The sequence below is a fragment of the Nomascus leucogenys genome, chromosome 23, assembly GCF_006542625.1.
Source record: "Nomascus leucogenys isolate Asia chromosome 23, Asia_NLE_v1, whole genome shotgun sequence".
Lineage (NCBI taxonomy): Eukaryota > Metazoa > Chordata > Mammalia > Primates > Hylobatidae > Nomascus > Nomascus leucogenys.
In genome coordinates this window covers 27,084,376-27,109,935 of record NC_044403.1, presented here as the reverse complement: position 1 = coordinate 27,109,935, position 25,560 = coordinate 27,084,376, and the positions used below count along the sequence as shown (strand labels likewise).

The 25,560-nt window shown below is 43.6% G+C and overlaps 1 protein-coding gene and 1 pseudogene across 2 annotated transcripts in view; one reads left to right on the top strand and one right to left on the bottom strand.

The window, feature by feature from the left end:
* ANO2 (anoctamin 2) overlaps window positions 1-25,560 on the bottom strand; it is a 376,891-nt gene that overhangs the window by 14,925 nt on the left and 336,406 nt on the right. The window contains exon 20 of the mRNA XM_030804747.1: window positions 19,191-19,336. Within this exon, the coding sequence (XP_030660607.1) occupies window positions 19,191-19,336 (146 nt within the window). The remainder of the gene's footprint in view (window positions 1-19,190; window positions 19,337-25,560) is intronic.
* LOC105738863 lies at window positions 3,741-4,171 on the top strand (annotated as a pseudogene). The gene has a single exon (XR_004028319.1). The product of XR_004028319.1 is annotated as a dynein light chain roadblock-type 1 pseudogene (transcript).

Below are 25,560 nucleotides of genomic sequence, written 5' to 3'. Positions count from 1 at the left end.
AGCAATGACCACGGTCCTGCCTTCTCACCCTCCTAATTGTCCCCTGACACATTAGTTCCATCCACTGATTTGTGCACGAGCATCCACCCTGGCTGGCAAGCTTCTATGCATCCCTGAGATCACTCAAATGCCACCTCCTTGGTGAAGCCGCATCCCTCCTCTGGACCCCACCACCCTGTGTTCAGGCTTCTGTTGCAGCCATCACTGTGTGCTTTTGTGATTGACGTGCTCACACATCTTTATTTCCCACTGAGAAGGCAAGGCCTCCATCCCCTCTAGGGATTCAGTACATATTTGCTGATGGAAACACAACCCAGAGTCCAGGAAAGTTACAACGTACTAGGACTCCCCTACATACTAAAGGCAAATTATTAAACTTTTCTGTGCTTCAGGTACTTCAACTGTAAATTGAAGATAATAGTAATACCCACCCAATAGGGTTCCCAGAAGGGTAAATGATATTACATACAAAATATGTACAATGTACATACAATGTACAATATGTACAATGTTGGATACATAATAACTGTTTAATAAATGGTATCTATTATGTGTAATTTTATTCTTATTGGAATATCAACATGTACAGATGACTGCAATGTATACTGTATACTTATATGCTAAACAGACACAAACTTAAGGTTTAAGCACTGAATGAGAGAGACCCGACTTCTAGACCTGGATATGCTTCTCACTAGAGGTATGATTTTGGCCAAGTCTGTTTGTTTCAATGGGCATCAGCAACCTCATTGATACATTGAAGGGACCCGTTTAAATTGCCTCCAACTCTGATTTGCTGTGATGCTATGGCCCGCATTGTCTTAGACAAGCTTTGTGAGTCTAGAATATTCAAATGAAGAATGAAAAAACATGACACGAATGGGAAAAAAATTCTGTTTCTACACAGGGATAAGAGCAACCACAATAGAAGTTTCAGGAAAGGGAACAGGCATGGAACTTTCCCCAGCCCAACTGCTTTTGATTTGGCAGTTTGCTCAGCCCACAGTTGTGGGGCGCTGCTCTTGCTGATTCAACCCTGTCCACTGCCATTGTCCTTGGTGCCCAGTAGGTTCCCGCAGGCCCTAGGAGGCCGGCAGGTGCTGGTCGGTAGCAAGACACCTGCACCGAAAAACACAGATTTGTCAAGGTTGGGACCTTAAGAGTGATCACCTGACTAGCTGGCTGGCCAACAAGGATTGGAGGGTGGTGGAGAAATCCCCCAAAACAAGCTCTGGGAGCCAGTTCAAAATGCAGGATCTCTCTCATCTTTTAAATAAGGCTTTGCTGAGGAATTCACTTTGGAGTCAGGAATGGGGATAAGGCCAGGGGGGTGTGGGGATGAATGGAATTAACAAGGAAAGGAAAACAGATGTTAGACTAGCATTCTAAAACCTGTAAAATGCATGTCTGTGTTTAAGTGTATGGATGGATGTGTATTTATGGAGTTATAAGCTGGTCTTCTTGATTCTAATGAGCTCAGTTCAGCAGGGCAAATGTTCTTATCATGAGTGACTTCCTCCAGCAGAACTGTGCAAACTCCCCAGAGCCTCCGCAAGGGTTTGGCAAGGAGACTGATGGGGAGGGAGAAGGGCAGTTTACTTCTGAGGGATTGCAAATGTACACAGCATGCCCTCACCACATTCATGCACGTGGTACTCTGAAATCTAACTTCCTTCCAGGGTTATAGGGAAAATGGGACTCTCCACTTCCTCCTCTCTCTTCATATGAACTCCAGAGGCAGACATGAATGCTGTCTTCTAGGGCTTCCCCACTGGTTTGCTTCTTTACCTTCACAAACTCTCCAGACATGGACACTCTGTTGTCCCTCTTCTGTCAACACAAACATCTTCCAGTGCTGGCTGGATGCTCTCTAACAGCTCCTGTTAATTACCCCAGCCCCATAACAAAATATCCCTCCTCCTTCCCCTCGCCATGTGAGTCCCTATGTTCAGTACTGGATGGCCTCAAGAGACTGGGCTCAGCAATGCTGGACCTGAAGTGACAAGATCCTGCTGTCCCCTCCTCTGGTGTTACTCCACGGTATCCTGGGCCAAGAATAGGCCCTCTCTGCAGACGTCCCATTGCTGCAGGTGTCACCTGCTCAGACTGGGTAACCTGAGCATTGCCAGGATTCAACCCAAAGAGGCAGAAACAAATAGGAAGTTTTGTTTTATTTGGGGGAGAATAAAACAGAAAACCATAACTCTCTAGCATGCAAATTCCACATCCAAGACTCGCTCTTTTCAGTCAAAGGTCTAAAATGCTGTATCAGATGGGAGTCCTTCTGGGCTCACTTCAGAGGATACAATGATACCGGCTTTTGCCAACACCAAGATTTGTTTCTAAAAGCAGCAAGCCTCCATTAGGATAAGAGCAACACCGGAAATCCTCCATGCGCTGCATAATAGAAGCCAGCTCGGCCTGACCAATAACAGATTCAACCTGGCCAAGCCAATTAGGGAGGAAACTTTGAGTTGATTTTCAACCAGATCTTTATAAAGCCTGTTGTAAAAATGCTCCAGTAATGCTGAGCTCAAAGGCTGGAAACTCCTCCATGCGAACCCCATTGGTTTTTTCTTCTCACCCTTCGGCAGCCAAGGATCTTCTAGAATAACCATCAGCCCTACACTGCCTGAAGCTGGAGACGTTTCTGCATCAGTGATTTCCTGAGTTTAGGTTAAAATAACAAGGAGGAGTGGGTTAAACTAACACCAAGACAACACTCAGCAAGGAAGTTTCAAAACAATCTGTTTAGAGAACACAAACAGTATAGTAGATAAAATAGAACGGACTTGCCGGGATTGGTGGAGAAGATTTTGATGGAATACAATCTGATTTTTTACTCATTTATTTAAAATTTTTCGGTGAACATATCCAGACCCATTTCCTCCCCACCCATGTTCTGTGTTAAGGGCAAATATTTAGCAAATATGTTGGAGATCAACTCCGCCTGCCTTCCAACCATTCCAAAACCATTTGTACTTCCCCAAACTCATCACGAGTTCTACACTTTTGAGCCTTGGTACATGCCACTACTGTCTGTAATTTTCCTTCTCTTCTGGTCTGCTGAGTGGGATGCTGTTCATCTCTCAGGCTCAACTCAAACTTCACCTTCTGTATGAAGACTCCCCTCCACCTCCATTTCCCACCAGCACATGCAGGTGGAACTGGGTGCCTTGGGCATCTCTCATCCTCACTCCCATAATGCCTTGACGTGCCTCTCTGTTTATCTGACCTGCTCCCTAGATGGAAAGCCCCTCGAGACAAGGGGCCCTATTTGATTCTTTCCAAGTCCTCGCTCACCATCTTTTGTGGTGCCTATCACATAGCAGATGCTCAAAGATTATCTGTTTTATAAATCTGACCTTATTTTCACCAGTTGTGAAACACACACACACACACACAAAGGTCAAAAATGAAAATGTGTGACCTGAGAGCACTGCACTTGATGATGGTGAAAAGAGAGGTAGACATGAAGTATTAACACCTCTACATCGCAATTCTCATTGCTGCACTATGCACAGAAGACTTTGAAAAAAGTTGTAAAAACAGTTGGTTAGGAGGGTCCAATTCTAATGAAAATGATTATCGCTTTTTTTAAAAAAAATGCTTTCTATTGTTTAATAAAAGCAACACAGTCTGCTTAAAGAAGTTGAATATTGGGGGCTTAAGAACTCTCCTTTTTGAGTGTTGGCAAAGCAGGACTACCAGATCGGTTGTAAATACCAGAGGTGGAGGAGACACTGAAGTGATTTCAGAGCCAGAGGGGAGTGCAGAATATCATCATGGTGAACAAAGATGGCATTCCCATCAAGAGCACCATGGTCAACCTCACCACCATACAGTGCGCCAGCCTCATGCACAGCTTCATCCTGAAGGCACGGAGCACCGTGTATGAAAATGACCCCCAGAACGATCTCACCTTCCTTCGAATTTGCTCCAAGAAAAATGAAATTATGGTTGCACCAGATAAAGACTATTTCCTGATTGTGATTCAGAATCCAAACGAATAAGTCACTCTCTTGGCTCCCTATGTCATTCCTTAATGACCACTCCCCCGTGCAAGAATATTAATGTCGATCATGTCAACAGACGCACGTGGCAGTTGCCTTAGAGCCCACTCGAACCAATCCAGTGACCATGTGTGGGCTGGCGGCTCTGCCTACCCCGCCAAAGGGACCCCTGTGTGCGCCAACCTTCGCCAGAGCTCCAGGAGGGCCCTTTCTCCTCACTACCAGGTTTTGGAGCAAGAGCTTGCGAGAAACCCACACCCAGCTTCCTTCTGACAGTCAGTTCACTATGTGGCCCTTGGAGAAGGCTGTTTCTCTTTAATTAAAAATAACTGAAATGCTTAAAAAAAAAGAATCCTCCTTTTTATGAGTCATTAATGAGCAGTGCAAGGAAATCATGGAAGGACACACTGGTATGAGCTTGTCTTCTCACTCAGGAGGCAGTAAGTGAAAGATTCCGCTAGAAACAGCCCATTAATACATACTTATGTAAGAGCACAGCAGGGGAAGGTCATCACTGTTTATTTCATCAGCCCATATTTTAAGGCTGTGCCCAGGGATCCCCTTTTCCCAAGAGCAAGGGAAGCCAACTATGCTTTGGGCTGACAACATCGGGCATAAAAAGAATTGCAAGTGTCGACTGAACACATAAATAGGAAAAGACAGTGAGAAGAAAAGGCATGAGCTATTATAGATCCTCAGCACGGGCCTCCATTGCTTTGAAAAATGGTGAAGACTTGACAGAAACATAAGAGAGTTCTCAACGTCCATCACTCACCATCCACTCACTCATGCATTCATGCAGCAAGCATTTATTGAGCACATTCTATATACTGGAGACCATGTGCATTGCTAAATACAAAGATCAGCAGATTACTGTGGCAACCTTCCAAGGGCTCAGAGTATGTTGTGGGGAAGATGGGCATGCAAACAATCCTTGACAGCCTCATGTGGTGAGAACAAAATGCCAGCATTAACGGTGCTGTAGAGTGCTGGGCAGAGGTAATTGACTGTCACCAGCAGACCCATGGAGGCTTTGCACCATTCATCACTGGGCTCCACGTGAAGAACAAGTAGAAGAGGCATATGAAGATTTACTATATGTTTGGTAGTTAAGGTCATTCCTGCAAATTCACTGATCCAAATTCACAAAAAACTACTTAGGAAATAAGGACAATATGTGGAATTCCCTTTCAGTCTGCATGGAGTCATCTGGGGGTTTACACAATGGATCGGGCCTGATTCAAAAAGCCTGGGAAGTCATAACAGGAAGGGACAGGCTTGAAGTCACGGCTTAGGTATTAAGAGTTTACTGCATGCAAAGCAATGCAATGCTGGGACAGATCAGCAAGGCACATTTGGCTCCGAGTTTTCTTCATTTCTTTGTGTTTAAATGAGACTCAGTCCCTGCTTTTTCTCCAGCCCCACACCAAAGCTAGGGAGACTTGAGTTGGCAAGATCTACTGATTCACTTCCTGGAGGACAGACTGGTGAACTTCCAGTAAATATTTACTGAAAGAACAAATGAATGACCTGACTTTCTCACTCTTGTTTATATTATCCACCTGCAAGACGGGAGTGTGAAGGACAATTATTCATTCATCCTTCCTCCCATCCCTCCATCCTCTCATCCGGACTGTGGTAATGTAGTGCGTGAGTTCGAAGGGCAATGAAACCAGTCATGATTGGAATGAAGTTCCCAAGCAATGAATCATTACTGAGGACCTTTCTTTGCTTTATTCTTTTTCCTCCACCTCTTCCCAAAGGGTTTGTGCAAAAGTGAACAAAATGAAAATAAAATTAGGTTTATAGGATTTTAGAAAAAGGAAATAAAGAGCACAGAAAAGGGAACAAAACAAGTAAGCAAACTTGGGGAACCACAATGCAGCTATGTTTGAGCAGTAATGTTTACTCTGAGCTTCCTGGTTGTTAGAGCAAGAAGAGAAATGGGGCAGCAGTACAGTTCTTCATCAGTTTTAAACTAAAAGACGGCCTTCCCTCCATTCCTTCCCTCCCTCCTTAAACACTGACTAGGCATCTTCTGCATCCCAGAAGCCTTCTGTGGTACACTGAGGGCTGTGGTATCCAGATACACTTTTGCCTTTTTTCTTAAGTATGCATGGGGATGGAGTCTAGTGCAGCTAACACCAAGCAATGTATGCCTCAGCAGCAAAAGGAGAGAAATGACCTGGAACTCAACCTACTTCCCAGAAATGCTGAAGCCAGCCCCTGGATGCTGCCTCAATTGTGTTTAAACGCCATTTGGAGAAGATGGCAGGAGCCTCATTATCCAGTGGAATGACTCAGGGTGTGTAAACAGGATGGCCCAGGGAAAGGAATTTCCTGGTTCTCTGAGCAATTGACTTGTAGCACACACACACTTGGAGTTCTTTGTGACAGAATATGTGGGCCTCAGTGCTGATGGTTTCTCAGGTATTCTAGAAAATTTGATCACTTATATCCAGCCTCTGTTGGAAATTTGGAAATTACCCATTGCAGTCTTCACCATCCATGACCAAAGAATATCAGAGTTGAAAAGAATGTGGTATCACCTAAGTTATCCCTCCATCTGAAGCTCAGGCCATTCTGCTCCTTTAATAAGTGGCCACTTTCACCTGATAATTGTCAGGCAGGGAACTCAGTACCAGAGCTTGTCATTTGCATTATTTTTGATTCTCTGTCTCTGTTTCAAGTCACCGGGACTTTGGAGTATTTGCTATAAAGCATTATCATAGCAGTAGTTGTCTAATATATGGGGTAGTTTTCCTGAACTATCCAGATAATTGTATAACATCAATTAATGCTGCTATAGGAGACCTGCTCTATGGATGACAGCATTCCCTAATCACTAGCACTTCAAAATAAGGAGACTTTGCACTGCAAGGGGTGGAGTAGGTTGTCCCAACTAAATCAGTATCACAAGGATGTCTGGAGAGTTTTCATGAAAGGTAACGTCTGCAGAGTCCAACTGACAGCCCGTCCCCACACCCACCCGGCCCAGAAGGTCCTCACTACAGGATCACTTCTTTCATTCTTCCTTCTTAAGAAAACATTCATAGAGAACTTACTGTACACCAGGCCTTGTGGTTAAGTGCTGTGAATCAATAATACAAAATCTCACCCTCAAGAAACTTCCATCACAATTTAGTGAGTATCATGACCCTGGGCCATTGGTCTTCAGGTGAGAAGAACTGACAATCACATCATTTATTTATCTGAATGGAACGGTGATAAAACTTTACCAAGAGATTCTTTTGGGACTTGTCACTAAACTCTTACAGGATTAGAGTTGGGCCTACATCTTTCTGCTCAGAAGGAAAAGTCAAATGGCTGCAAGTGTCCAGAGAACTTAAGCTTGCAGCTCTTAAAGCAGATGAAGAATTTGCTCTCATCAGGCCCTGAGGAAAACCCCACGACAGGGCTGTGAGGGGCCTGCGGCAATGGAGTTTTGAAGCCCCATTTTGGGGTAGGGGACAGTGATGATTAAAGTCATGGCCAACTCCTGGGCCAGTTTTCTTTCTTCCCCTCCGAGATGGGGGAGTGGGAGACGATTCCTGAAGTCCTTCTTAGTAAGCCCTTCAGGAAGAGGTTTGATATTGGAGATTCCCTCAAAAGCCCGCTGCTCCCCTCCCAGGTTTCCCCAGCTTAATCCCTCACTCTCAGGTTTCCCTTTGTCTGGAGCCAGCCCATCCCCACACCCACCGGCCCAAGGGGCTCCCCACCCCCACGCCCCTCCTCCGGCTGATCCCAGCCTCCCTTCACCTCACGGCCCCTCCCCCAAGCCTGCTGGGCCCCAGCCCGGGTTCCAGCTCAATTTAGAAAAATGTAAATATAATACATCTCCCCCTGCTGCCTCCCTCCGTTGATGACCTGCCCCACCATTCCTACTGACAGGCCTGGAGTGGGCTCAGCATACTTCCTGTCTGCATGGGTGGTCCTGGGGATCTCAGGGAAAGAGGCTGACAGCTGAGAGCTGGGCCAGGGATCACCATGTCAAGCACACCAGAGGCGGTGGGCAGCTTTGGTTTCATTGCTCTCATTTTTGTTCAAAGTCCAAGACATGGGCCCTTCTGGAACTGGGGAGGTCTAGCCTGTTGGGAAGGAAGGAGGAAACCTCACTTCATTCCATCCTTTCACAGAAGCCCAAGTTCCTATAGGTCTTGAAGAAAGTCTCCCATGGAATGGTCTGGAAAGGGGCTCTAGCCTCAATTCCACTAGTCATCTGGGTGACCTTAGGCAACTCACATCACCCTGGGCCTCTTGGCTTTGAGGTGCATTGTTCAACTAGGATGTATGAACTATGATGTCATCACTGGAAGGCACCCTGAAGGTCAGCTGGTCTCATGGTCTGAAACTTATTATTCCTGTCAAGACACTCAATGAAAAACGATGACCTGCACTTCCATTTGTGTATGCTGAAACGTCGCTTCCTCAAAAAACATCTAGAAATCTAAGAAAGTGAGGGTGGCACTGACTCTGTTTTACCTTGTATTTCTAAAACATTGGCAGTACTGCATTACTCGTGACACTCTGCACAATTGGTTTTGACCACAGACCACTGGGTTGCATCACTGCAGGGAAAAACTCATTCTCTGGTCTAATTCCCTATAATTTCCAGGAAAAAAGGGAAGCCAGGGAGATTATATGATGTCATGCCCAAGGCCACACTGCTAGATAGAAGCAGAGCTGGATTTGCACCCGAGTCTCACCTGACACCCTGGGAACATGGGAAGGAGAGACGCTCACTCTGCCTACAATGATCATCTAAAGATAAAAGAGGCAGCAGATGTGAGGGGGCTTTTACTTCAAAGACAAGGGTGCAGAGAAATCAGAAGTAATGATATGGTGACTACCGCCAAGTCTTAGTTATCCATGGAGATGGCAGAAACTATTGCCCCCAACGAAGTTTTGACATCTGCTGTGGACTTCAGTCTTCTCTCCCACCAAGCTAGTTCCCAGAGCTGCTGCTATCTCTGAACTGCACGGGTGGGTTCACATTACACCTTCTCTTATTTCCCTGGCTTACTCACTAGAAAGGAGTGCTTAATAGGCCTGGGATGGGGGAGGGGAGGAGGCAGAGGAAGAAAAGGGGTGGTAGGATAGGGAGACAGGGAAGGAGGAAGAGGAGAAAGAGAAATAAGGATAACCACCTCTCTTGATAATCCACTCGTTGGATTATCAGCCCATAAATAAATGAGAATTGACTGTGGCTCAGCATCACTAGAAAGTGAGATTCTGTTAGCCTAGATAAGAGAAAGCTGAAGACATAAATGATACACTCATTTATTCAGTTACCCCCCTTACAAGCTTACCCAATATGTTTTTAGTGCTTATGCTCCGGGGGGGTGCTGGGCAAGGCCCTGCAATTTGAAGAATCGGCCCTTGGGAAATTAATTACCAAAGGCATCTCTATTTTAGGAGACAGCGTGTCTGAAATCCTGTGGGACAGGGGGAAGGGGGAGGTGGTAAGGAGCAGGTGACACGAGAGCTGGCTTTGGATGCATGCATGAGAAGGCGCGGGCAAGTCCAGGGCCGGGAGAGCACTCAGGACAGGCAGGGCAGAAGGGAGCTGTAGGATGCGGAGGATTCACTTTCCTGGACCACAGGACATGGAGAAGGACCTAGGATTAAATAAAGGGGAAGGATGCTCCGGGAGGGCCTCGCTAGGAGCACAGGAACCCTGATGGTTTTTGGACACTGGAGGGATATGACCAACACTACACCTCAGAAGGAATAAATGACGCAGTGGCAAGACGGTGGTGGCTGCAAGTGGCTGTGTTGAGGATATAGTTAAAAAAAGAAAAGAAAAGCAAAAGCACCAGGGAGGAGGCAGAGCAGACACAGCAGATTCCTAAGATACCCTAAAGCAAGCTTGTCCAACCCCTGGCCCATGGGCCACATACGGCCCAGGACAGCTTTAAATGTGGCTCAACACAAATTCATAAACTTTCTTAAACTTTATGAGATTTTTTTTTTGCAATATTTTTTAGCTCATCAGCTATCGTTAGTGTTACTATATTTTATGTGTGGCCCAAGACAATTCTTCTTCTTCCAATGTGGCCCAGGGAAGCCAGAAGATTGGACACCCCAGCTCTAGAGGAAAGATCGTTGACACAGCCAGCCCACTGGATGGGAGACATATGGAGACGGAACGGAGAATGAGCAGTGATGTTAGATTTCTCAGCCAGGGGCCTGGAGGATGGTGGGGCCATTAATGTGGCAAAGAACTCAGAAAACAGTCAAGGGTACGAAGGCTGCAGGCAGAAAGGCTTAGAAATGTTTCCCCGAAAGGGATTCTTATCTGGGCCCTTCCCTGCCTTGTCTGAAGTCTCGAGACAAGCCTGGGGCAGTAAGTGGGAGAAGAGCCTCCTGCATCCAGTTCAGAGTTTGCTTGGCCTCAGTAGATGGTTTCTAAAACCCAAAGACAAGGCCAAAAGAATGAGGAGAGCAGGCGATCTTTGAGAACACCTCTCTGCTGGTCAACCGGAAGCTGCAAAGCCCTAGCCTCTGCAGAAAGCATCACTAGGTGAACTGTCTTCTAGAACAGTAGGTCCTTTCTTGTAACTGTCTGTTTGCCCATATGGGGGCCAATGGAATTTCCCCTTTGTCCTGGGAAGGTCTGCTGAAAAATCAACTCACGATAAGGCAGATTAACAAGAGAAAAAACTAGCGGCCAGGCATGGTAGCTCACGCCTGTAATCCCAGCACTTTGGGAGGCCAAGTCGGGCAGATCACCTGAGGTCAGGAGTTCGAGACCTGGTCATGGTGAAACCCCGTCTCTACTAAAAATACAAAAAATTAGCAGGGCGTGGTGGGAATGCCTATAATCACAACTACTCGGGAGGCTGAGGCAGGAGAATCGCTTGAACCTGGGAGGCGGAGGTTGCAGTGAGCCAAGATTGCGCGACTGCACTTCAGCCTGGGCAACAAGAGTGAAACTGTCTCAAAACAAAACAAAAACTCCCAATTTATTACTGCTATGCACACGGGGAAAATCACAGAGTGAATGCCCAGTATCCTAATGTAGTGCAGGTGCTTGCATATCCTGCTTCTTAGGGGAAAGGGTGTGGGAAGTGCGGATGATTTTAGGGGGACAGTAAGTGATTTCAGGGGAATTTCATGGGCTTAAAGAACATGCAATGGTTTGGGGCAAAGTCTATTGAGTCTGCAGAGCAATGATTTTTGACAAAAGTCTGTCCAGGTTTGTTGACCGACTTTAGTCTTCTTTCCTGCGATGTAGGTTCAGTTCATGAAAACTCAGGGAAAGGATTGGAAATAATTGTTCTTTTCTTTAGTAGATCCAGACTTCTAGGCAGCTAAGGGAAATTCAGCCTGTGTGTTGACAGAAGTAGAGGATTGAGAGAAGGGTGGGAGAGATTGTTCTCCTTCGTGGGTCTCACTGGTCTTTATATACATAGGGGGAAAATCTCCTTCAGCATTGTTCATCTCTAGGATCTTTAAATCAAAATATTTACTATGCCAGGGAGTCATACTTTGGGGTGAAGTTCCCTGAGCTCCTTCACACATCTCTCTCTCACACTAGACCCTGAAACTCTGGAAGGCACAGGTATGTCTGTTGTCTCCGTGTCCCAGTGCCTGGCAGCAGTGCAAACACCACAGCACTGCCCCGGGGGAGGGCAGGAAGGGGGTCACTGCAGAGGGAGGGATGTGGCCTTGGAGTTGAGGTAAGAGCCAAGTCTGAAAGAGATCATCTCACCCTGTCCACGAACACTAATGACTTGACCCCTTAAGGGAAAGGAATAAGTTAAAATCAGAGGTGACTTTTCTTTGAGGGAAACTCTGATAATAAACACGGTTCACTTTGGTCTTAGGAGACTAAAATTATTGCACATTAAAAATTACACAAATATGTCCATGGTGAAGAAGGTGGCCCACAGGTCACTGAATCAAGAGAAGCGGGACTTCTATTTCTCTACCAATGAAGGAAAAAGACTTAAGAGGCCATTCATTTAATAATTATTTCACTGAGTTATCAGGTTCTAGTACCCATGCTGAGTGTTGTGACTAGAGAGGAATAAGATATTGTCCTTGTCCCCAAAGCACTCTCATTTTTGAAAGGGTGCAGGTACAGGAGAAGAGGGGAAGAGAAAAACTGAGGATGGGAGAATGAGAAAATGGTGCCAAGAGCAAATGTGTCTGAGCCTGCAACACTCAGCAAGCAGTCATGGGTAGGCGACATGGCACAGGCAAATTGGACATGAGAGTGTGAGATAACCAGATACACACATGAGGGCCTGCAAGAAGATGCAAAACAAGAGCCAGCCTGGGATGTCCTCATCTGTTGCACTGGGCGTGTGAACTTTATCTGAAGAGAAGTCAGTAGCATTGAAGGATTTTAAGTAGAAAAATGAATACAGTCTGGTTTGCATTTTTAAAAGCCGTTCTAAAAAGCAAGAAGGAAAGGTAGAAGGAGTGAAAAAAGAAGCAGGGAGTCAACTTAGGATGCATTTCCAGTAATTCCAAGGAGAAATGGTGAGGGTTCAAATAAGAATCCAAAATTCTCAGTAAAGGCAAAGTCAGTGAGGTAAGTACCCACAAACAGACACTCTAGGGTTGATGCAAAGTCAGAAAGTAGTCATGGAGGTTAAGAGTCCACAGATGTTCCTCCTGAACCCAGAGCTCAGACTTGCCATTTCAGGAGACAACTTGAACGTGGCCGCAAGAGCTTTAACGTCTGGCCTCAGAGAGGAACCTGCCCTATGCATTTCCCTGGCGTGGTGATTTCTGCAGGCCTTGGTGCACACTTCCAGAGAGCAGGAGAGGCTGGGGGCCTCTGCCTTTCAAAATAATTATCTGGCTTTTACTCCAAATAAATGAATAAGTAAACATGCAATCACGGATGCACTTCCCTTTCTGTGAGGGTTTGACAGGATATAAGCTCATGACCAAGAAAAATAAGATCTGCTCTCATGACTGTGTGAATGAATGACAGAAGAAATTCATCTCATCACCCACAGTAATAGCCCAAGGGCCTCAAAATTGTGGTTGCATTTAAGAAGCTGGGGGAAGGCTCCAAGGGAGATAATTGAATTCCTGAGGCAGGATTATAATAGCGATTATTTTTTGGATGACTAGAGGAACAAAAGCTTGTGGGTTTTAGATAAACAGATGACAAAAACAGCCCATTTGAGAGTCCAGACTTGTCCACAGAGCCCTGAGGGCTTAGAGTTTACTGAAAGGACAAACATCTTGGAGTGTTTAGAGCTCAGGCTTCTGATTCTTAGGTATGCCTTGGGGTCTGGTACCCTCATTCTTTAACCATTAGGGCACAGCCTACACTCATGGTATAGGAAGAACCTCCAGAGATCACTATATTCAGGAGCTTCAAACTGTTTTGAGTCAAAAACTTTCTAGATTTGAGAGAAGCTGAACTCTGGACAATAACAATGGTGGCCAATGTTCACTGACAGTCTAATGTGGAAGCACTGTTTACCACTCTACATGCATCAACTGATTCCCAGAATAGTCCTATGAGGTAGGTGCTATTATCATCAAACCTACTTTTCAGATGGGAGAATTGGACATGGCTGACTTTAAGCCTCAAAACCAGAGTCATGTAGCTAGCATGCAGCAGGGTTAGGTTTGAAAGCCCAGTGGTTTAACGGCAGCACCCACCCCTAACCACACTTAGCTGCTTGATGAACTTTAATGAGGGTTATTCTGCAGCCCAGTCCTTGTACTTGAGAAAAAGTATGTCCTTAAAGGATTAAGAGGATAGCCCAGAGATAAAAGAGATGAACGAAACCTAATCCAGAAAACGTTGTCCTCACACTTAATAAAATATGAAATAAAATAGCCATGCCTCTAAAACACATCTCTTAAGATTGAAAGTCATAGCAAAATGGACTAAAGAATTCTGTGAGCCAATCCAGCTTGAAAAACCCCTGTATGATTCCTCTTCCAGATAAGATTGCATCAATATCAACTGAATTGTTCACTCAATCAATAATATCAGGAACAACCTGAATTGCTGAAGAGACTGTCCTGGTCTCCAGACTTGCTCCTCCCTCTAGGTGCTTAATAAATGTTTGACGAATGAATTGATAAATGAATTCTTGCACCTGTGTTTTCTCTTTTCCTCCTGAGCCTTACTATCCCTCCTCTGCACTTGCTGCCCAATTTCCCAAGCAAAGAGTATACAGTCACCACATTGGCCAAGACTTTACAACTACTCCGTATGGTCTGATGTGAAATGTAAACCTGTCTGGTCTTCAGGGTTCTCCACTAATCCCAGGTCTGTATCTGAACCCTCCATACCTCGAAACTACCATTTGCTTTTCCTTGTCAACAGTTACTCGTGGCCGGGTGTGGCAGCTCATGCCTGTACTCCCAGCAATTTCAGAGGCCAAGGTGGGAGGATTGCTTGAGTTCTGGAGTTAAGAGACCAGCCTGGGAAACATAGTGAAACCTCACAGCTACAAAAAATCAAACAAATTAGCTGGGTTTGGCGGTGCATGCCTGTAGTGCCAGTTGCTAGAGAGGCTGAGGTGAGAGGGTCACTTGAGCCTGAGAGGTCCAGGCTGCAGTGACCCATGATGGTGCCACTGCACTCCAGCCTGGGTGACGTAGCAAGACCCTGTGTCAAAACAAAACAACAACAACAACAGTCACTCAGTCCTTTTCCTTGGAATGCTCTTCTCTGTTCTTATCATCTATATGTAGATCTCCAGAATCAGAAGAGATCTTGGGATTACTAAATCAACCTCCCACCTACAGCTGGAAACCTCTTCAGAATATCGGTAGTTCACCATCAATTAAGCCCTGCTTTGAAAATGTAAATCCTTTACTTGTCTTGTAAAGTTATTATTATAGCGTTAACTCTGTCAAGAAACCTTTTCTCATTAATTAATGCATGCATTCATTCATTCCCTCATCTTTGTGTATCAGACATACTGAGTGTTTGAGTTTTGTTTTTGTTTTTTTTAGAGATGGGGTGTCACTCTGTCACCTAGGCTGGAGTTGTGCAGTGGCACAATCATAGCTCACTGCAGCCTCAGACTCCTGGGCTCAAGCAATCCTCCCACCTCAGCCTCCCAAGTAGCTAGGACTATAGGTGTACAACACTACACTCTACTGTTTCTTTTCTTTTCTTTCCTTTTTGTAGAGACAGGGTCTCATTATGTTGCTCAAGCTGATCTTGAGCTCCTGGCCTCAAGCAATCCTCCTGTCTCGGCCTCCCAAAGTGCTGGGTTTATAAGCATGAGCCACTGCACCTGGCCTGGAGTGTCTGTTATATGCCAGGAAATGTGCTAGACTCTGGAGGCTGTGAAGATGAATAAGCCATGGTCCCTACCCACTGCCCTTTAGAGTCACCCCTTGACTGGCTCTGTTGAAGAACATATATGTAAGCAATGCTACCATAATTCAGTAAGATGCCATCAGCGTGTGTACCAAACACAATACTAGGACAGAAACAAATGATGATTTCTCTCAAGAGGAACTGGGGCTTGAGCTGGGAAGACTTCCTAGAGGAAGCACCGTGTAAAACTAAACTAAGGATGAGTCTAGAATATTCAGGTCAACAACGTGGAATGGGGCGGCGTAGAGAGCTGGGAATCCCAAGCTTCCTATACACTGATAATTCTTTCATATCACACGACTTCAGGATTCAGGATATTAAGTGATTTATACTCACTGAAAGGGTATTCTCATATATTGCCCATGCCTGGGTGAATTGTTCTTGTTCTTTCAGAAAGCAATTTGGTCATACAATGACCATACCTAATCACACCTATGTGAATCTATCTGGGTGAAATAATAATATAAATAAAAGATTATATGCACTATCTTATAAACCCAGCACTTTGGGAGGCCGAGGCAGGAGGACTGCTTGAGGCCAGGAGCTCAAGATCAGCCTGAGCAACAAAGATAGAGGATTAAAATAGGGAGAATTGTTAAATAAGCCTTCACTGGAAGATAGGCAAGTGAATTATGGCACGCTTATTAAAGGGATTATTACACAGCTATTCATTTTGAATGTTATGTGATAACTTAAAATATTCATCCATATAATGGGAAATAAAAAATAAATAAATGTGTGAGTATGATCACAATTTTAAATTCATGTACATACAAAAAGGGTCTAAGAAATAGCACCAAAATGGTTTAAAAAAAATAAAAGGTTGGATTTGGGAGACGTGTTCTCTTCTTTTCTGTTTTCAAGATTCCAGGTATAAGATTGTTTTATTCACTTTAAGTTGTGGGGTTTGGGGTTTGTTTTTGTTTCTGGTCTTTCAGTCTATGGTCTGAATCTCACTCTCTACAATCTTGGTGTGAATTCCTTCCCGAAGTCACCAAGTAAATCTTCTAGTTCTTTACTTTTTTTTTCACTCATTTCTTGGTAAGCACCCAAGTTTAAACACATAATAACATGGTAGATGTGTATTCAGTGGCATAGCCCTGACAAAGTAGAGTGTATTTCCCTAACTCTGCCTTCCTCAGGCCTCAAGACCATTAAGAGGAATAACACTGGACCCTTAATACACAGCTTTTGTATGTGTTAGGCCCTCTTCTAAGCACTGTATTAGCACTAAGCACTAAGACCCTCTTCTATTCAGATACTAATTCATTCATTACTCACAACAATCCTATGAGGTGGATATTATTAACTTTTTTTAATAGGCAAGCAAATCGAGACACATAGCGGTCCTGATAAGGGTAAGTGGATAACTTACACAGGGTTACCCAGCTAGTTGGTCAAAAGCTGGGATTTGAGCCCAGGAAGTATGGTTCGAGGGTCTCTGCTCCTCTTTATTGTATTTTAATGTTTTATTTCTCTCTTTTAACTTTTAAGTTCATGGGTGCAAATGCAGGTTTGTCACATAGGTAAACTTGTGTCATCTGGGTTTGTTGTACAGATTATTTCATCCCCCAGGTGTTAAACCTATTACCCATTAGTTCTTTTTCCTGATCCTCTCCCTCTTCTCATCCTCCACCCTCTGATGGGCCCCAGTGTGTGTTGTTCCCCTGTGTGTGTCCATGTGTTCTCATGGTTTAGCTCCCACTTATAAGTGAAAACATCCAGTATTTGGTTTTCTGTTCCTGCATTAGTATGCTAAAGATAATGGCCTCCATCTCCATCCATGTTCCTTCAAAGAACATGAACTCATTCTTTTTCACGGCTGCATGGCAGTCCACAGTGTACTACGTTTTCTTTACCCAGCCTATCATTGATGAGCATTTAGGTGGAATGTATTCTTTGCTATTACGAACACCTCTATACACATAAACTAGAAAACTTTAGGGTCTCTGCTGTAATCTCTCAAAAGAGGAAGCTTTGAAATAGCTGAACAGACAGGCTGACAAGCATGTGAAACCCACACAGCTAATTGGTGGCGGCGGAAGTGGGACCACTGGCGTCAGAGGGTGGAGGCAGACAGACAGATCTCAGGGGTTCCTAATGTAAGCCCTTTCCCAAATGGAAGTCCCAATCTCTGGCAGCACTTTCTTTCATTCTGGGTGAGAGAATGGCAGATGTAGAATGGCATCTGAAATATGAGCAATCACCTTTGTGTAAATACAGCATCAGAGAGGGATTAGAGCTAGCTCTTAGCCAAACATGAAAAGCATAAAGGGGCTACACGTTTCCTTAAACCAGGTCTTGATATTTTCTTTACCTATTGTTTCTGAAGCAGATATAATGATTGTTTCTTCTCTGGTGAGTTGTTCCAGATTACAAAATTAAGGCTTTGCCTAGAATTGTAGACATCCCAGGGCTAGGACAACATTTTCATGGCCATCTGATCTAGACCCTGCCCATTACTCCACTGCTAACAAACACATGCAATTTCTTATAACAGAATAGGAGGAATGCCCATTAGAAATGATGAGTGAGGTATCCTGTGCACAAAAAGGTACTGACGGCCCTCTGCTACAAGTGACTAGGTGAAGGGAGCAGGAGCCATGTGCAAACACAATGATAAGTGCAATGATACTAAGTACTGAATTAAACATTGAGTGATTTTTTTTGATGGATCTTATTGATGGTTGCCCATTGAGTAAATGTTTAGAATGTTTAGATATTATAGCTAAGATCTTTATTTATTTTTGAGACAGACTCTCACTCTGTTGGCCAGGCTGGAGTAGACTGACACAATCTCAGCTCACTGTAAGCTGCGTCTCCCAGGCTCAAGCAATTCTCATGCCTCAGCCTCCCAAGTAGCTGGGATTACAGGCGCCTGCCATCATTCCTGGCTAATTTTTGTATTTTTAGTAGAGATGGAGTTTCACCATGTTGGCCAGACTGATCTCAAACTCCTGACCTCAGGTAATCCACCCGCCTCTGCCTCCCAAAGTGCTGGGATGACACGCATGAGCCACTGCGCTCGTCTTATACCTAAGCTCTTGATCTTTGGTATCCTATGCTTTTAATTCATTAGCCCCAAGTCTTGGAAAGAGGCTTCTCAAACATCCATCCCAATAGAGGATCAGGATTATAGTCAAGTAGCCAAGAGTGCAAAGGCAGCTGGCCTAAGTTAGGACCCTTCTCATAATAAAGAACTCATGGCTTCCAAGCCACATCTAAAATGATTGTGTTCCACCAGCCTGTACTATGTGTGCTCCTGCCTTCAAGCCTTACCCAAAACAACTAGAGGTTCTGCAACTAGAAATACACCTCTCACTCCCTACCGAAATAGACCCAACTTTTTGTTAAAAAGCTTTCATCTTATCCACCCTTATCTGATCAAAGTAGGGGACTCTCTTATATATTCTCCAAGTCAAAATGTAGATATCCTTGACCCAAGTGTCATCGCACACTTTCTATGAAGGAAGACTTTCGTGGAAACCATATTCTTAAATTTCAGATTGCACTATTTCCCTTTCAGCTTTATCAATAATAGAAACCATGGGAAGGGGCCTGAGAGATTGAACTTTAGTTTATAGATGAGGAGAGGAGTCACAAGGAAAAGAGAACATCACCCTAGAACTAGCCACCAAACTGTGGACTGAGCTGCTCCAGGTTCTCCTTCCAGGTCTCTTTCTGCCCCATTCTTCTCAACTTTCATGTGGCACTGAAGGGAACACTGAATATCCATGAAGCTCACGAAGAAGCAGAGGCTGTCCCAGTCATTTTCCCCAACCCCCTACCTTTCCCCTTCAACCCCACAGACCCCTTGTCTGAACCTGCCCCCAGTGGAAGGCAGGACCATGGGTTCTCACTCATTTCCATGTACTCCGGAGTCAGTCCTGTGTATGGTTCCAAGCTGTAGTCTAGGTCCCACTGCTCTGGATGTTTCGAATGGGCAGAGTCAGTCTCTCTGGCTTCAGTCTCATCTTTCAGCTTTCGAAATAGTTTCTTTAGCTTCCTGGAAAAGAAATGGATTAAGTTACAAAATGCCTCTGGAGAACAGGGTTGGTTTTGTAGATAGAAAAAAGAAAAAGAACACAAAGTTTTGACACTAAAGCCATCTCTGATCCAAACACAAGTAAGGAAAGAGAGACACTAAAGAGACTATTTTTCTCCTAAAGACAACCTGAGGAAGTCCTTTATCAAGATCATGCAGACTCCCTCCACAAAGGATGAGGTTTCTTCAAACCCCAAAAACCTTTTGAATTCTTCCTGCTGTCTGACAAGCAACAAGAGAGTTGGCCCTTCCTGCCAATGCTGAGATGGCACCAGTCCTATTGTCCAACAGGTGATCTATCCACCCTCTTCATGGGGGATCACAGCGGTGTTCTCCTCCTAGGTGAAACATTTTTCAGGTCTCCATAACATTAATAGCATCATCTTTCCATTAAAGCCAAGCTAAACATTGCCCACCACTGCTATGGACTGAATGACATCTGCTGAAATTCATTTGCTGAAGCTCTAATCCCCAATGTGACTGTATTAGGAGATATGAGTTTTAGGAGGTAATTTAGATTAAATGAGGTCAAAAAGGTGGGGTCCTAATCCAATAGGATTGGTGACTTTATGAGTAGAGGAAGAGAGAAAGGGATACCTCAAGACCATCTGAGGACACAGAGAAAAGACAGCTACCTGTAAGAAGAGCCCTCATCAGAAATTCAACCCTTTTGGACTTTGATCTTGAACCTTTCAGCCTCTAGAACTATGAGAAAATAAATTTCTGTCAGTTAAGCCTATGGCATTTTGTTACAGCAGCCTGAGCAGACAAAGACAACCGCATTCAGGATTTTTTTGGTCTAGAATGATAATAATGGCCCAATTTCTCAGGGTTGAAATAAGAATTAAGTGAAACAATGTTTATACAGTCCTTAGCACAATATCTGGACATAGTGAGCATTGAATAGATGATACCTATTATTATTTTTAATACCGAATGCTAAAATACACCTTAGGGTGGAGTTATTTCATACTTCCCATTGATGCACAATGTATAGGGAATGGAATTGCAGTTTTTGCCATTACTTTTTAATGGCAAAAACTGCAATTACTTTAAGCAGCAACCTGATAGTTAGGAGACAGTAAAATGGTAAGAATCAAAGACTTGAAGTGTTTAAATGGGATTTTGAAGTCCATGCTTCATGTGGCTGTAGGAACCTCCCCATGTCCCCCAACATTCTTCACCCAAGACCACCCAACCCCTGTGTAGATATTTCCAGGGAGCACTCCTAGTATGGTTAGGCATCCCATCCTTGTTTCAAAGTGCCTCTAACAACTAATGAAAATCTAAAAGTTCAAAATAATGTTTTGATCATTTTCTGGTCTAATATCATTTCCCATCAAGAGGACGTAGTAGAGCATAGTGGATAAAAGTCTCATCTTTGGTGTCAGAAATTGTATAAAACCAGATTTCACAACCCACCAACTATATGTCCACGGGCAAGTTATTACAACCCTATAAGCTTTAGTTTTCTTATCTTTAAAATGGAGAAATACATATTAACTTGCCCATAGGGTGAGTTAGAAGACATAATCTATATAGCATGCTTCATTTAGAGCTCGATACATGTTAAGAGCATGTACCAAGATACATGCTCTGATAGACATTTATCAAGATAAATATAGACAAATATATCTATCATTGTCCCTATTATCATCTTTATCACAGAAGGATTTAAAGAGTGAGCTGAAATTCTTTAGAATTTCATAAGAAAAATTTCATAGTAAAAAATTTCTAAGAAAAAAGTAAGCAATAATTCTGTGATAATAAAAAATGGAAAAAAAACTAGATGGAGCCTACAAATTCTGAAGCTAAATATGTGGGCTGGCTGTGATCCTGTCTGTGAGTCAGAACAGAAGGAGAGGATGCAGGAAAAATCAAAGAGAGAGAGAGAAGAAAAGAAGAAAGGAAAGTGAGGGAAGTCTAGAACCAGAACTCTAAGTGAGACTTCTCCTCCAGGAACAGTAATCAGATGGCCTGTTCAAATCTTTAGTAAAGAATTAGTGGTTTTGATTATACACAGAAAATTGAATATAAACATATATTTATCCACTTCTGAAATGCCACTAAAATAACAATGAATGAATTAAAAAATGTATAAAACCACAAATTAATGAAAATAGTCATGAATATAGTAGTGTGTGAGGAATGTTGATGAATATCTTGGAAGATGGACAGTGTATGAGGGAGTCAGCAAAGCTGTGTGGCTGATATCAACTGTTCACAGTGGAAGATGGTAGAGAGAAACAAGCCAATGCATGCTATAAAATCTCAGAAAGGCTCAGGAGTTGGAGGCACCAGTTATGCCCACGGCAGGGGGTGGTGACTGGTCAAAGCTCTGCTTAAGGAATAGTAGACACCAATGTCTCTGTACACATGTTGCCTAGGTGACTAGCACTTCCCAATACCAACAGGAGCAAGAAGTTTATTCTGAAGAGAAAAATGAATCAAGAAAAATCTAGATCCAAAATAAATTCAATAAAATGACAGAAAGATAAAAATCAATACTATCTCTCGGAAAAAAAGTAGAACAAACATAGAAATGGACAATAGGAAAGAAAAGATTAAAAAATTAATTGATCTAGTAACTCTTTTTTTTTGAAACAGGAGTTTTGCTCCATAGCCCAGGATGGGGTGCAGTGGTGTGATTTCGGCTCACTGCAACCTCTGTCTCCCAGACTCAAGCTATCATCCCACCTCAGCTTCCCAAGTAGCTAGGACTACGAGCATGCACCACCAGGTCCAGCTAATATTTTTTGTATTTTTAGTAAAGACAGCGTTTCACCATGTTGCCCATGCTGGCCTTGAACTCCTGGGATCACATGATCCACCCACTTGGGCCTCCCAAAGTACAAGGATTACAAGCATGAACCACCACACCCGGCCTGAAACTCCAACACTTAATCAGAAAGAAAAGATAGAGAAAATGGTGGGGAAGAAAGTACAAAAGAAATATAAGAAAATGTCCCAGAGGTGAAGGACATGCATTTTCTGATTGGAAGGACCCACTCAGCATAATGGTGAAAAAAAAGCCTCCAGCAAAACATATCGTCATGAGATTTCAGAACTCTAGGAATGATGAAAAGGATTCTAAAAGCTTCCAGATCCAGAGAAACAAACATAGATCCTCTACAAATAATTGGGAATCAAAAATAGGTTACAATTCTTCAGATCAGCCCTTGACACTAGAAGACTCTGTGGAAATGTATTTACATTCAGAAGGCAAATAATTTTCAGCATAGACTCCTATACCCAGCAAAGTATACATGAAAGTCAAAGACAGACTAAAGACACTTTTAAGTGTGCAAGGTTTCAAAAAAATGAACTTTCTATGCATGCATCCATTCTCATGAAGCTCCTGGAGGATGAATTTCACCAACCAAGGATATAAAGCAAGGAAGAAAACATACAGAATCCAGCAAACAGAAACTCCATAAAAGAAAGAAGGTATTGAAGCTAACTCAGATTGATAGCTCTATAGAAGGTCTAGTGAATGAGCAGCTCCAGTTTGCACAGGAGAACAGAGGATTCCTAGAAATCATCTCCAGGAAAAAAAAAATGTGACTAATAAGACATATGATGTGTTTGATGAAGTAATCTCACCGGCAATGGGGATATTTAAACAAGAGTGACCAATAATGACCAATAAAACAAGAGTGACCAATATAAGAGTGTTATAAAGGGAGAAGTTTAGGTGATTATGAGAACATAAAATAGAGTCCTAACCTGGCCTAAGGCAGCGAAGTTCTCTTTGAGGAAGAGATGTGTAAACTACTTTAATTTATTAAATTAATTTATTAAATAAATAGTTTACTCTTATTATTTAAGACTAAATAATGAAAGATGGTAAAAGAAGAGAGAAAGGTGGAGAGAGTGTGAGGGGCAAAGAGGTTATTCTAGGCAGGGAGGATTATTTATGCAACGGCCTAAGGCAAATGTGAAAATGGCTCATATGACTGAAGGGAATGCAAAGTGCTTGCAGCATAGAGTACAATCAAGAAAATGAGGAAAGGTAAGTCTTGAAACATAGTGTAGGCTCATAGCATCAAAGACCTTGTACGCCATATTATGCAGTGGTTCAGGCGAGAGATTATGGTAGCAGAGTCTGGGGTGATAGCAACGGACATGAGGGGAAGTAGATATATTTGAGACATGCATAAGAGGTAGAATTAAAAAGTGGATGGTGGATTGTACACAGAAGGGAAGGACCATGAGGAATCAGCGATGATTCTCACGGTCTTACGGCATGTGTGTAGATGGTGGTGCCAATTGCTATGACAGAGAACACAACGTAAGAGGCAGTTTTGATGAGGATATGGAGGAGGAGAAGGAGGAGTTGTTCTTGCCATGTCTAAATGGAGAAACCTATGAGACAACTAAGTAGAGATGTCCGGCAGGCAACTGCATATCTGTGCCTAGAGCCCTGGAACAATCTGGGACTGATGGAGATCTGAGAATCATCGTGGAGAGAGCGGCGGAAGCCCTAGGAATGAGCAATGCCAACTATGGCTAGAGCGTGCGTCAGAAAAGTTATGGGATGGGGTAGAGGGAAAGGAGCCTTCCAAGGACAAGGAAGGAGAGTCATGGGAACAGAAGGCGACTGTAAGACTGTGTGGCAAAGGAAAGGGAAGACACAGGGGTTATGGGAGGGGCTTTGTGGTGAAAGTCCCATAGAGTATGGGTAGGTCAAAACAAATGCAGGGGAAAATATCCACAAACAGTCCTGTGAATTTATCATTCCCAGATTTCCTCCTGGATATCTCAGTGACCATTAAAAAAATAATAATAAAGAAAGTCCCTCCAGAGCAGAATTTAACAGGAATCCTGGAAGTTGTATAACATACAGATGGGCTTTTGGAAAACTTCAGATTATGATTCCAACCGTATGATGCACTTACTCATTAAAATAACTCCTTTGATGTTACCCCCTTGCTGTTCTTTTTTTTTTTTTATTTGCTATTTTTCCGTCCCTTTTTAATGACAAGTCTCAGAAACTCTTTCCGGAAGACTCAGAGCTTTCCCTCTGCCTGTGCCTCACAGGGTCACCCCAGGAGCATGGTGAGTGTCTGACACACCTTGGGTCTCCCTGCAGCAGGAATCTGGGCCCTGGACAGGTCCCTACAGACCTGGCTCCACAGATCTTTAGCCTCATTAAATAAAGAAGGCAGAACCTAGCCCTAAATGACCAAAGATGAGGAACATATCAACCTCTAAGCTATGTATTCCTATTCCTTTTCCTAATACCTGACAAGGTTCAAATTTGTTCCTTAAACTTCTGATTTATGGCCAGATTCCACTGTATTTGAGGAGAACACAGACCTCCCTCCTGTGGCAGCTTTAAAGAGAGACTGTTTTATGTCTGGAAATATAACATTTATCACATTTACAAAAAGAAAGCAGAAAGTTTATGAAATCTTACTAGCTGTGTCCACGGGTATATTTAACAGCTATTTTTGGATATGATCTGGAGCTTTTAGTCAGAATAGAGATGGCGAGACATTTTGACCGTGAAAGTATTGATCTGTCTATCTGCTCTGTCTGTCTCAAAGCATGCCCAGGAAAGAACGTGGCACATGAAAAAGGTGGCATTTACCCTTTCACCAGAAACCCATCTCTCTGAATGAGAACAGCCCATTTCCAATTTGGCTTCGATGTGGACTGGAGCTAAACTTGAGATGGAATTATAGCAAAGAGTTGGGCTGTGGTGTGGCATGTATTTTGGGGGCACTATGCAGTTTGGATCCAAAGTCTATTTTGCACGAACATATATGGGAAAGGCAAGGTACAGGGCGGGGAGGAGGGAAATTCCCAACCATGGATTCAGATAATAAATACCACAAGATCAGATTCAGCCACGCTGCTCCCCATGTATGAAGTAATCTCAGAAGGAGATGCGTATGAACATCATCCTGGGGCCCATAATGTTTAAAACCATCCAATCCTCTCTGGGAAGCATCGGCCACAACTGTGTCAGGCCCCAAGAGCCTGGGGTTGTGTGAGTGGGGACCATCCAAAGCCAGATCATGCAACCAAGTTTTATCTATTGTCATGGCATTAGTCACAGAGCTGCCTTTCAAGTACTCAGTGACCCCATTTTACTGCCTCCCTTTGAAGCATTTTGTTTCCCATCTCCAGGGTCTCTAAGCCAGGCCTAGCAATAGTGGGGGCAGCTGCTGCCTGATGGA